The sequence below is a fragment of the Polypterus senegalus genome, chromosome 5 (genome assembly GCF_016835505.1).
Source record: "Polypterus senegalus isolate Bchr_013 chromosome 5, ASM1683550v1, whole genome shotgun sequence".
NCBI lineage: Eukaryota > Metazoa > Chordata > Cladistia > Polypteriformes > Polypteridae > Polypterus > Polypterus senegalus.
In genome coordinates, this window is record NC_053158.1 from 183,178,682 (window position 1) to 183,192,862 (window position 14,181).

The following is a 14,181-nucleotide window of genomic DNA, read 5'->3' on the forward strand; positions in this document are numbered from 1 at the left end:
TTTTGTTTGCTTGTACATCAGCATCTTGTCTGCTTCTTCCTTCATGGTCTTTGTCACATAATTACCCTCTTTGAAGTGTTCGGTACTCAGCAGGTGGCACTGCTCGTACTTTTCTTCTTCCTATATGGTGTTCTGCATAATGTAAGTGGCTTTAACAGTTTCCTTGATACTAAGCAGATGTTGCTGGTCTACGTTTTCTTTATGCCATATCACTTTGTTTGCCTAAATATCTCTGGAAAATGAAAACAGTCCACAAACAGGAAGCCCCTTCACATGCAGTTGCACTTTTGAATTGAAAACAGGCACCAGGACTGCTGACCAGTGAATGAGGGGGAGAGGCAGATCTTTGTGGTTTTGGAGGAAAATCAGAGTACGCAGTAGTAAAAGAATGGATGAAAAAGATGAGAATTGGGAAATGTGCCATTAAAAGTGTCACCAGTCTAAGTCTGGCTATCTGGATACAGATGTGTTATCTATTTGGCTGGAAGTTTATTACAGACATTTTGTCTTTCTATCTCAATAAGATAATTTGTTTGCATTTCTTTTTCAGACTGTTAACTTCCATGCAAGAAAGGACACAAGCAGAGGAATAATCAACAATCAGCAATCTGACTGGACATTTAAAATTGACGGAGTTCTCCATGATGTTTCCCAAGAAGAAGTTTATGATGAAGTAGCAAGAAATGTGGTTTTAAAAGCTTTGGATGGCTATAATGGTAACAGCATGTGGTTTACTGGGCTACTGTGCATAAATCTTTTTCCAAAACCTCTTAGGATTCATGATCAAAACTAATCAGGAGCAGTGTTCAGTAACTACTTTTAAAAGGAACTTAGTTACATTACACATTACTTATAAAAAAAGTAACTAAATAGGTTATATAGTTAAATAATATAAAATGTAATGTGTTACTTTTTCTTCTGCACATTTCACTGGCCAGCATTTCCTATTAAATCCTAACATGAATAAATCCTATATGAACCTTTATGAAACTGACCAGAAACACAGAAAAATTTCAAAATATTCAGCATTTTATAAACACATTTAATCCTTCATGTGCTGTGAAGTAAATAACATTCATTCCCTTTTTACATCCCCAAAGTAACCCCCCAAAAATCTGCTGTATTAACTCTAGCCGCTGTGCCACCTGTTCACCCAGTTTCAAAATGGGTATAGAAAATCTATATACTGTATATAAAAGTCAATGTGTGTATGTATGTTCCAGCATCACGTCCGAACGGCTGGAATGATTTTAATGAAACTTGGTACACATGTTCCTCATTGGTCGACTAAAAATACTGTAGGGTGAAATCAATCCTAACCCACCCCCTTCTGGATAGGGTGCGGGTGATCTTGCAGTCTTGTATGCATGTTATCATCCAGTTGACACTCGGAACAACCACCAGAAAGCGAACTGGAGGCGAATGCCAACAGTCTTTATATTTGAGCGCGACCGCACCCCTGTTGCTTTTGAAATTAAATAGAGTTCTATGTGTGTGTGTGTGTGTGTGTGTGTGTGTGTGTGTCTGTCCGGCCTGGAAGTGAGACGTAGAGTCAGGGTGAGAGCTCCAGCTCAGAGGATACGCCAGCGAGGCCAGCACACCAGCAAAAGGAAACCTCCTAAGAAAGACAGTCGCTTAGCTGCTAATGCACAAACGATGCAGGCACTTCGGCAACATGAATCCTTCTAGCAGAGAGATGCCCAGAGTAATTCTGACGATTTCAATACTTTCTGGGATCCGGCTTACACAGCAAGTATATACCAGGCGACTGCCAGCATGCTTTATTTTTGAGCAGTACTGCGCCCCTGTTGCTTTTCAAATTAAATACAGTTGGCCGGTTCTGAGCATCAACTAGATGATAACATACATACAAGACCGCAAGACAAGGACATTAGTGAGTCTTTATTGTTTGTTAATTTATTTTTAACGTGTTTTTTTAATTATGTTTTCCTCAAACAATTAAAAAAACGCAAGGGTGAACTGGAGGTGACTGCCAGCATTCTTTATGTTTGAGCCCCACCACACCCCTGTTGCTTTTCAAATTAAATACAGTTGGCCGGTTCAGAGCATCAACTGGATGATAACATACATACAACATTGCAAGACAAGCTCATTAGTGAGTCTTTATCCATCCATCCATTATCCAACCCGCTATATCCTAACTACACAGTTACAGGGGTCTGCTGGAGCCAATCCCAGCCAACACAGGGCACAAGGCAGGAAACAAACCCCGGGCAGGGCACCAGCCCACCGCAGAAAATCCACGCAGAAACGAGGAGAACATGCAAACTCCACGCAGGGAGGACCCGGGAAGCGGACCCAGGTTTATTGTTTGTTAATTTATTTTTATAGTTGTGTTTTTTTTTAATTATGTTTTTCTCAAACAATTAAAACTTTATTTTCCTCCCGGGCAATGCTGGGTATTTCATCTAGTGTCTGGATGAAAACTAAACTGACACTTTATTTATAGGTTTTCATTACTGAACTGCAAGCAGCACTATCTTTTCTGCTTGGGTGTGTGAGTGACTCCTGCATAGGACTGGCTAACCCCATGTTTGCCTCATGCCTTTTACCCAGTGTGTTGTGATAACCATTGGTTCCCAGTGAACCTAAACTGGGCTGATGTAATTTATGCAGGATTAAATGGATAATTAAAACTTTTGTTTAATTTACACATGCTTAACTTCTTCCTCACTAGCTGTCACCAAATGGCTGGAACACACACATACATTATGTTACCCAATAAACACAATACTTCTGCCAAATAACAGTCTCACTCCCCCATCTTCATTTGCCAGGAATAAGCTTTAGCAGTAACAGAGTATTTTGCTACATTACTGCGAAAAGCATATCTGACCATATAACATTCATTACTTTTAACATATTACTCAAATTGTTTAACTCAAAATATCTTAATGGCAGAGCACTGGTGTTATCAGAATTCATTACAAACTCCAACCTTGACACGCTATACCTAACAGAAACCTAGCAAAAACAAAATGATTTTACGTCTCTCACAGAGGCAACACCACCCGCATGCATTTACTTTACAGAGTCCTGCAGCTGAAGACTAGGTGGAGGAGTCACAGTAACTGTTAGAGCGGAGCTAAACATGAAAAGAATCCCATTTGACTGTCCGTTGTCTTTCGAGTGTCTGGCTCTTAAGCTAATAACAAACTCAGGTCCTGTCTTACTCATTGTTCTCTATCATCCCCCAAAATACACTACATCTTTTTTATCTGATCTGACTGAATTATCAAACCACTTAAGTTCCCTTTCACAGAGAGTCATTCTTCTTGGCGATCTCAACATCCATATTGAAATTACTAAATGTAGGCTGAGAAATTAATTCCTATCTTTACTGAACTGTTTTGACTTGGGGCAACATGTTGATTTTGCTACTCACTCTGGTGGCCATATATTGGACTTGGTGTACATCTGGCGTATCTTTCAGCAACACTTGTAGTAGTGATGCCGACTCTCTGACCATAAAGCAGTACTTTTCACTGTCTCTCCCTCCTCTTACCTGTAAACATCAAATTTCTTTCTGAAATCTTAAAAATATCTGTCCTTCTGTCCTTGATAGTTCTATGTCTGATCTTTTTCTGTCTGCACCTATTCCATCAACACTAGATAGTCTTGTTGACCACTATAACTCAGCCCTTTATTCAGCACTGGATAAAGCATCTCCTTGAAAGCATAATGTGCCCTTTAAGCGCTAGGCTTCATGGCACAATTCAGAGTTACGGTCTATGAAAGCAGCTGGCCGAGGTCTTGAGAGAATGACATGTAAGACTGTCTCATCATGCACATCCAGGCTTTCCCTGACCATCAGAGGGCTTACAGGGATGCACTAACTGCAGCCAAGAACACATATTATGGTAGAATAATAGAAAATGGCCATTATAACCCAAGGGTTTTATTCTCTCTAGTTAATAAACCACTTCAACCTGCATCTGGCCCAATTACCTCCTCTACCGAAGTCTATGAAAAATTCCACTTTTTCCGCAATAAAATTAAAGATCTAAATTATTCAACTAGCATAAATCCATCATCCATTTATATCTTTCCCTGTTTTCTCACTCAATCCAGCTTTTTGCTCTGCTCTGTAAAATGAGCCCGACTACTTGTGTACTGGACCCCTTCTCCACCACCCTTCTTAAATCCTGCCTTCTTGTCATTATCCCGAACATTATGACAATAATAAACACATCCCTTGACACTGACTTTGTGCCAGCCACTTTTAAAATCACTTCGGTAACCCCAATATTAAAAAGCCTGGTCTTGATGCTGACAATCTTAACAATATTCGGCCCATCTCTCACTTACGTTTTCTGTGAAAAGTTCTTGAGCATGTTGCATCTTTCTAACTTGCCAGTTACTTAACTTGTAATAATTTGATTGAACCCTTCAAGTCTAGTTTCAGAGTGCAGCACAGCTGTGAAACTGCCCTGCTTCGGGTAACCGATGATTTACCTATGGCAGCAGACTCTGGACAGATCAGCTTATTAATTTTGTTAGACCTCAGTGCAGCATTTGACGTTGACTTACATGACATTCTTCTATCCAAAATGGAGAACATGCTGGGTATCTTTGGCACTACCCTCCAGTGGTTCAAGTCCTGTCTGACTGGCAGGCAATAGTTTGTTAATCTTGGCAACAGCAGATCCAGCTCGGCCAGTCACACAAGAGGTTTCTCAGGGCTCTGTCCTCAGCCCTTTGCTTTTCTGTATCCATATGCTTCCCCTTGGCAAAATCATTCTTAGCTATAGATGGAGTTATTATATGAAGATGATGCTCAACTCTATTTCAATGTTAAAAATGAAACTTCATCAGAACTTTCTCAGCTCATAACTTGCCTCAGTGAAATTAAAACCCGAATGGAGCAGAACTCTTTTAAATTAAATTGTAACAAAACTGAACTATTGCAAATTGGCACTAAAGCGCAACTTAAGAAAATAAGGACCTTCTCAGTCACTGTTGACGGTGATTACATCAGACCTTCTTCTGATGCAAGGAAACTTGGTGTAAAAATTGATTCCTCCCTTTTTTATTCCCCCCCCCCATAAACCACAATAAGAAAATTTCTTATTTTCACCTCTGCAACATATACTGTGTTTGCTCATTCTTCTCCTATTCTAATGTATTTGATAGCATCCTGAATATCTTAATTTTATATTTGTGAGTTTTTTAACAGACTCTTGAGGAACCTGGTAAATTTTGGTAGATTGTTGATGATGATGATGATGACGTTCTGTACTTATTTTCAATCATTCATTCATAACAGACTTACAACTCATAATTTGAAATAAAATGTTTGGATATACTGTGGTATCGGCCCTTTCCAGAAAAACAGAGCAATAGAAGTCGGCTTATGAAAATCACTCCCACCGTTTTATGGCAAAGGCCGTCAGTGCCATTGTGGTGATGTTTGTAATTTTTCTTGGGGTATTTTGTAAGCTGCAAACAATGCAAAGTAAAAAATCTAAAGCAAACAGGTCTCAAATTTCAAATAATTCTTTTGTGGAAGGATATTTTATATTTGAAAAATATATCTAACTGACTTGTTTGTGCAGAAGTGCATGTTGGGGCTCCAGGAGTATGGAAGACTCTCAAGAAAATACAGGCCATGCCATTCATTTTATGTAGAATACATCATGCCATGGACTGGAAGTTAGGAAGTGAAATGTAAGGGAGGAGCCTGACAGTGTTCACTAGGAACTGGTGACTTTAATTAGTGCAATTACAACCTATAAAAATAAAACAATTCATAATACAAGTACTAAAAACTGGTATAATTACACTACCAACAAAGCCCAGGAAAAGCATGGGGAAGCATCTTTATTGGACTGAGTTGATTCAAAGTGTAGTGAGATTTAGAGAAAGGAGGTAATATATTGTCTCAGCCATTGTAGGCATAGCATTATATATTATTTTAAAATGATGTTGATATTATGTTTGAAATATAAATGAAAAAATACAAAACTTAAATTGTTAAGTTGTAAGTAGGAACAGTCCCATCCAGAATGAGGACACTTATAACATAAAAGCAAGCTGTCTAAGAGTAAATCAAGAGTCCAAATAGAAACTCAGGAAGAACATGCAAACTCAATATAGGAGCTCTTTCTGTTCCTCTCTACCATATATACATGTTCTCATCATCATCTAGTATTAAGATATAGCAATGTATATTATGTAAAATTACTATTTTGACTGAGTCACCCCTGCTTTCTCTTATCAGATCCTACTCCACTTGTATAGCACTCTTCACTGAGTACATATTCAGATGGCTTAGGCTGTTTACAGCTATAATAGATACTTACACATATAAAACACAGAAATAAGAACCAGTGAAACAGAAATGAAACTCAAAAGTTAGTGTACAAAAGCATGGTGATATAAAGTCCTGTGAAGAACTGAGATACAGGCAGTTAACTATGGAGGAGAGGAAAATAAAAACTCCAATTAACAACATTCTCGGATAAAAGAAACCTCTGCAGAGCTATAGTTGTTTGAAAATGGCAAAGTCACCACTTTGCTGGTCCAGGCCAACTGGTGACAGACTGAGCATTCTACAGTATCACAAGTGGATATCTTTTATGTATGTATTTTGTGTAACTTGTATCACTTTGTTGTATACCAACAGGCACAATAATGTGTTATGGGCAAACAGGAGCTGGTAAAACATACACAATGACAGGAGCCACAGAAACGTACAAGCAAAGGGGCATCATACCTAGGGCTATACAACAGGTAATTTATTATCTGCAGTTATTTTGCCTTTTGTAGTATTTAGACACAATACATAGCAGAAATAAATACATAGCCAAAATTGATTATTAATATATTCATTTAATTAGATTATATACATAAACTACACTGGTCTGCACATTTTTTTTCACTCCCGTTTTTGTAGATTTGAGGGTGCTAAATCCATATTTGGTAACAGAATTGCTCTATCACATCTAATTTTTGAGATTTTAAGGTTTAAATTAAGAAAAAAATATTTTGTAGAAAAAAGTAATACTGTATAATTTTAAAATTAAACAAAAAACAAAAAGTATTGAATATAAAATATATTGAACAAATATACATAACACATATAACTGGTATAAATATAATTATTACTTACAAAAATATTTACTTGGTAGTTTGTTTTCTCCTATAACCCTCTAGAGGTGTTTAATGATGGAATGACCAACAGTTGTCTGCTAAGACAGACTCACTCCACTCTAATATTTATCCATTTGAGCGATGTCCTATTGGAAACTCGCCTGATATTCGCCAGAGATCACTCCCTAATTTTTAAAGACATGTTGCAACCAAGTACTAGTTAGGAAGAGAGAAGCTCCCCAACTAGTTCCTCATAATTTTCTTCCTTTGTATTCCCAAGGAATTTGTAGTAGTAACTTTTTCTTTTTTATTATTATTAAGGGAAGGTCGTGTAGTCTTTTACCATTCACTTACCTATTACCTGGTCAGAACAATGGATAACTCAACACGACATTGTATATTTAAAAAAAAAAAAATGACACAACCTTGTCTTCTGGACAATATAAAGGCATTTTTTTTCTAAGCTCATATTAGACTATTAGAATAACTATGCATTCCTGGCTATTTTGAAGGAATAATAAGAAAATACTATTGATTTTTTGTTGTTTCCACCTCAGCTAATATTAAGAATGAAAAAGACTGCCATTTCTGAACTCAAAACAAACTTCAAATAGTATTCTGAGCTTTAAAAAAACGTTGCCATTAAAAAAGTAACTTTTTTTTTTTTTTTAAATCAACAATTTCTTTAAAACAGAATTTTTCACTGAAATCAATATTTTATGTAAACAGTTTTTGGTAGAGAAAATCCAATTTCAAAATTGGATTAAGCACACTTAAATTTATAAGGTAAACTGATTTGTTTGGAGGTTTTTTGTGCAGGCCATTGTTATTTATGAATTATAAATTCATGAAATGAAAAAAATTGAATTACAAAAAACAAAAATCAAATATAGTAAATTTGTGCATTGGCCTTCTTTTAAGAGGAATTGACTACAATCTGAAAGAAAAAGAGAATGAATGGCATATTTTAGAAGAAGTAAGATAAGGTAAGACAGTGGTCCCAAGAAGACCCACCTGTGAGTGAAGCAGGAGTACTAATGGAGAGTTGTAATAACTTGCTCTTGATTTTTGTTTATGTTCAACAGCAGTGGACTGGTGGCTCTATGCTGTTCTTACTATTTCATACAGATGTTTTCAGTGCTTGGCTGACGTATTAATTCCTTAGTGTGTTAATGACATGTGTTTTTTTTTTTTTTTTTGCAAAAACACAGTAAAGTTGCTAATTTATTTTTTGTTTCCATAGGTTTTCAAAGAAATAGAGAACAGATCTGAGCAAGAGATAACAGTTCGTATCTCCTTCTTAGAAATCTATAATGAGAGCCTGAGCGACCTGCTGGCCACAGTGTCAGCGTACCAGCCTGTAGACTCTCAGATGACCATAGTAGATGAGAAGAACTGTATTTATGTGAGGGGTCTGTCAGTGCATCGGGCCAACAATGAGGAAGAAGCCTTCAGTCTGCTATTTGAGGTATGTCAGAAAGACACTCCAATTAGTTCAGGACCATGGAACTCAGCTTTCATCTCAAGTGTTCTTCATATTGTCATCTGCTGGCTTTTTGTTGATCTGCAGTCCTAACAGTCTTGCTGCATCTACACTATTACTGTGCTTTACTAGTATTGGGAAAGAAAATTGCTGTAATGATTTAATTTTTCAAGTGGCCCAAAGTTCCATACCACACTCTCCAATTTTAATTGGTGGCTAAGAATGTGAATCACATCTTATTCTCAACCAGTGCCACACCAGAAAGAAGGAAAATAAACGCATTTCTGATGCATCCTAACGTAGTGCTTTTCACAAAAAAATCTGCAATGTCAAGCAGGTGACCATAAATTCCTGTCCGTCTGTAAGCCTCTCTCTTTTTCTAAACTATCCCTGAAGTCTGGAACACTAAGGTGTTTGGGTAAAACAGACAAATGGTGTCTGATATATGAAATGTAAAATAGTTTCAAAGCTCCACAGTTGATCTGTGTGGGATAAAGGACCCAGATGGAGGAGTGCCTGCAGAAATGATCTACAGGTCATTTTAACCCCTTTATAATACTCTGAGGAATTTGTTTTAACATTTTCGTTTTGGCAAAAAACACCTAAAGTATCACTTTTTATGGCTGGTAATTAATTCTAGGCTCTGCACGTATCAGAACTTTGGCAGTACTTTCACAATGAATGAAAGTTGCAGAAGCTCTGAGGGAGTGCTAGGAGGTATACTGTTTCATACCGAAAACTGTTTTTTATTTTTGTTATGATATGGATTTTTCTTATACTGCAATACTGGTTTAAATAGTCTAAACAATGTTTGGAACATGGCGCAGAAGGAAACTGTTTAAGTAGGGACCTTTTTCACTGCTACACCACTAAACATGCATGCAGCAGAGTACATGTGTTAGTGGAGGTATTGTGCGGTGAAAATGGACAGAGAACTTTACGAAACTGAAGCTGTAGCAGACGATAAAGTTGAACATGATGACACAGAAGAACTTTTGCCAAAAAAAGGAGCCGTGTCTGTTGTCTGGAGATACTTTGGTTTTAAAAGGCCGGATGTGGACCAAACAACTATTTACTGCAAATGTTGTTGAGCTAAAGTTGTCACCAGAGGCGGCATCATGAGCAATTTGCTGCACCACCTTAGCCGCAAACATGCTTTGGAGTACCTTGAATGTATCAAACTAAGATTGGCACCCTCCACGTCCTCAGGTAAAACTGAAAAAGCTACAGGACACTGGAGTCAGACGTCACTTGTAGACGTGTTTGCTATAGGTGCTAGATATGACAAAAAAAACAAGTGGTGGATCAAGATAACCAATGCCATTACAATCCATATAGCTAATGTGTCAGTGGACAAAGATTGTTAACATTAACAGAAAGTGTAGTTGGTTTACAAAAAATATTTACTATTTATTCCTTTTCTAAGACATTCAGTGCAATACAACTTTTGACAAGCACCTCTGGATATTTTACAAAGTCTAAATGCCTCTTTGGATGGTTGAAAATATGTTGTTTGCAAAATGTGTTCAATAAAAGGTTCTATATTTTGACTGCAACTATCATGCAATGTGATTCCTTCTTTTCATTAGTGCCACCCCCTTGAAAACTATCACTTGATGGGGCCATGCAATCCTGTATTAATACTTGTGTGCACATTAAAATGTTTTTTTGTACAATGTACAATGCTCATGACAGTGGAATAGGTTATTCTTAGCCAGTCTACTGCAGTAATTGCAGTGGAAAATGTGGTTAACATCCACTTATGCATGGCAACAAAATACAGCTGAATACCGTGAAACTGGGATAATTTTGAAAAATACCTTGATATAGAACTTTGGGCATACTGCCCAGCACTACTCGGAGGTTACCCTCTGAAGTTACATGTAACAAACCAACATAACCTAAGTTCATCATTTTGACAGCCAAATGAAACTCAATTTTTTAAAGCAAATGACTGATCAGTAAACCAATAAATAGCACTTTTATTGATCTCTGAAGGGCAATTTACTTGTTTCACAAATAGTAAAAAAACAAATTTACAAAGTGCAAGACTCAGAACTATATATGTAAATCTATACTAATAACAATAAAACCATAAAAATAAAAATCAATAAGAATATTATAAAAAAAAATATTCTCCTGACTCCAATTTGTCTATTATAACTGCCATGGATGAAGACGCATGCTGGGAGGAGGAGAAGGTATTATAGAATGGCAAAGGGCAAATAGAGCTCTAGCACCATTTTTTAGCACACTGTGGTAGAATTACCATGCGACTAGAGCTGTTCCAGGGCACCACATGATGGAGGAGGATGGGCAGTATTAGCTATAATAGCCTGAGATTTTGACCTCATCCTTTTCTCGGTCACTATCTCCAGTGAGCCCAGGGTCAGCTTTTCTTAGTTGGCAGTTTAGTTAAGCATTTATTTAAATTAGGTATTGTGGAACTGTGGTCTATAATGGCTTAACCTGATACTACTGGGAAAGACTGTCACTCTCTGCTACCCTGTATTGAAAAAAATAGATTCAGAAAAAAAAAACCCAACAGTGTCATTTTATTTCTACAGGGAGAAACCAATCGAGTTATCTCATCCCATTCCCTCAACAGATACTCATCCCGGTCACACTGCATTTTTACTATTCACATAGAGGTGAGAGCCAAATTATTTTATTCTATAAATTCTTTATTGTCATACCATTACTTATTATGTATTTGTTCTTCATACATGGCATTTGTTTAATAAATAAATAAAACACATGTACATGGCCTGCTAGTGCACTTTTGATTCTATGATTGGATTCACTTTTCACCTGTATCAAGAATCAACTGACCAAATAGTTTCTTACTTTTTAAAATAGCATAAAGTTTGTTATTTGTGTCATTTACAGTTTTTAATGTTAAACTGATGTCAATGCCAGAGCACTTTAAATGTAATAAGGTGTGGTATAAACAACTTTTACAGCCTCATCTCATTATAAGCTGTCTGCACACTCTTCATCACTATTGCTTCATGTTATGCTTCTTTGTAAGCTAACGTGAAGCATTACAGTAGCCAGTATAATTTAGGCCAGTCAAATTTAAAGTTCTTTCCAAAATCTGTGTTTTATTATTTTACCTTAGGCTACTGAAATACTGTAATGTAACATCTTAGTATTATGGGTAAACATACTTTTTAGGCCATTAGCCATTATGCTGCTTACCACATTTATAAAACAGCGTAACAAGGCTATTTGACAAAGTTAAGCTTTAGCTGGAAACCGTCTACAGAGCCTGAGGCATCTGAAGTGATTTGGTATGGATCACATGGTGAGCTGGCAGTGCATAGTATAATTGTAACATGCAAACTTGTGTTTCACTCTCTAAATTCCTAGTTATTTTGCAAAATCATGCCTTTTACATTGACTAACAAGTTATTCTTCTGTTTGCAGTCAAGATCTCGAACCCTCTCAGATCCCAGATATGTCACCTCAAAACTAAACCTAGTAGATTTAGCCGGCTCTGAAAGGCTGGGCAAAACCAGGGTGAGTAAGAAAAGCTGATGTCATTAGGATAACTTTTAGTTTTCAAAATAATAATTTACCATGTTAAGAATATTATATATTACAAAATGTTCATAAAAGAATGGAACTATTTTACATTGTCATGCCAGAGTGAATATAAAAGAAAATGTTCTCAATACCTAGTTTAATAGTCATAGTGTAAGGGTCATTCAGACAGTAAAGTGATACTCAATTGTATTCCTGTGTCCTTTTAGTTGTATTTAGAATTATACTGTAAGTGCTACAGATGTATCAGTTCACTCTCTGTCTCTCTTAAAAAAGCAAACCAGTTTTCAGCAAAGATGTAGATATTTGTCTGTACCCCCACAAGAAGAATTCCAAAGGTGCAAGATCAGAACTTTTAGGCAATCACCCACATATTGTATGCCCACAGTAGGAGCTGTAAAAGTTTGCTGGCTGGAGTGCACATAGAAAAACATTTTCATTTTTCCTGTACATTTCCATGTAAAAATGTTAGTGTTTGTTTTTTACTGATTTACAATGTTTTGAAAAAGTGCCGTGCTATTATGAATACCCTGAACTCAAAGTAGACGACTTTTTTTGTGTAACAATGCAACATTGTCTTTCTGTTTTGTGTCAGTCAGAGGGTCAGGTCCTGAAAGAGGCAATGTACATCAACAAATCTCTGACATTTCTGGAACAAGCTATTCTAGCCCTGGCTGATCGCAAGCGAGACCATGTTCCCTTCCGACAGAGCAAGCTTACTCATGTGTTAAAAGATTCACTAGGTATGTTAACTTTGTACAGCCTTATCTGTGACCCCTACATTATATGCAATTTACTTTTTACAGTTTGTTGGATGTCAAACCATTTACAAAAACTTGTGCATTATTGTTCCTACACCAAATGATTTAGTCTTAAATTTTGAAAGCGCTATCAAGTATTCTCCAGGACTGAAAAATCACTGTCTGAATTGTCACTTCATCTCAGACCATTATTAGCACATGACATTAGTGACATTATAAAATCACGAGAGCACTGGATCATTTTGCCATGTCTCTACAGGAGGTAACTGCAACACAATCTTGGTGGCTAATATCTATGGCGATGTGGAGCATATGGAGGAAACAGTAAGTGCGTCATATGTGATATGAGATTTTGTGTACTACTGCTGTCAAAACTCTTGCTGATTGTTTTAACGTGGGTCACTTTATTTTCATCCAAAGTACAGAAAATCAATTTAGATGCTAGTACAATCACAATTCTGTTATGTAACAACATACTAAAAATGTATGCTTTTGATGTAAAAAATGCTTTACTACCATTACATTTTTGCTTAAATGTGAAAAAGATGGAAAATCTCTTCTGCTCTAATGCATTTAGTAAGCAAACAAGAAGCAAAACAAAGCAAAAAAATTCATTTTGAATATACTACTGTACAAGCAAGTGCAAGATAGAGTTTTCAAACAGAAAGGGCCAAGAGAAACAGTCCATTCCGTGTTGAGTACATACAAGAAGATGCATAACAAGAAGACTTGACCAGCAAAACGTTAAAGTCGGTTCAACCACTGAATCCTGTTTCATTAAGTCTTACAGCTGGTGACGTTTGTTTAGGTACTCGATTTGACACAAACTCTTAACCTTAACGTCAACCATGAAGATATACCTTACCAAACTTAAGGATTTTGGAGACGGTTACACTTTTTATGACAAAAAAGGAACATGTAACTTACGACATAAGGAAAATAACAGAGATTTTGGATTTTAAAAACTGGACTGTGAGAGTCACAATCAGAGCAATGAATCATTGCCCTTTTCCCTATTTTGCAACCAACTAACACACTAAATGTTGGATTTGCTGAAAACATAAGCCTGCAATATATGAAATATGCTGATATGCTTTGGTAATTTTCAAAAGCAACAGTTTTGTTACCATGTTGCAGTTGACCTTGGTCAACACTGAACTGACAAACATTTAATGAACTAGTGTACTAAAAGCCAGTTCTCCATCACTGTGAGTAGAATTTATATAAGTTCTTCCTTGCAACAAGGCCATAGTTCAGCCTTAAGTTTCCCCATGTCCC

At 36.7% G+C, this 14,181-nt stretch overlaps 1 protein-coding gene across 2 annotated transcripts in view; it reads left to right on the top strand.

The window, feature by feature from the left end:
• kif9 (kinesin family member 9) overlaps positions 1-14,181 on the top strand; it is a 49,588-nt gene that overhangs the window by 3,947 nt on the left and 31,460 nt on the right. For both annotated transcript variants that reach the window (XM_039753708.1, XM_039753709.1), the window contains exons 3-9: positions 551-716; positions 6,647-6,753; positions 8,357-8,581; positions 11,164-11,247; positions 12,026-12,118; positions 12,738-12,885; positions 13,163-13,227. In XM_039753708.1, the coding sequence (XP_039609642.1) occupies positions 551-716; positions 6,647-6,753; positions 8,357-8,581; positions 11,164-11,247; positions 12,026-12,118; positions 12,738-12,885; positions 13,163-13,227 (888 nt within the window). The remainder of the gene's footprint in view (positions 1-550; positions 717-6,646; positions 6,754-8,356; positions 8,582-11,163; positions 11,248-12,025; positions 12,119-12,737; positions 12,886-13,162; positions 13,228-14,181) is intronic.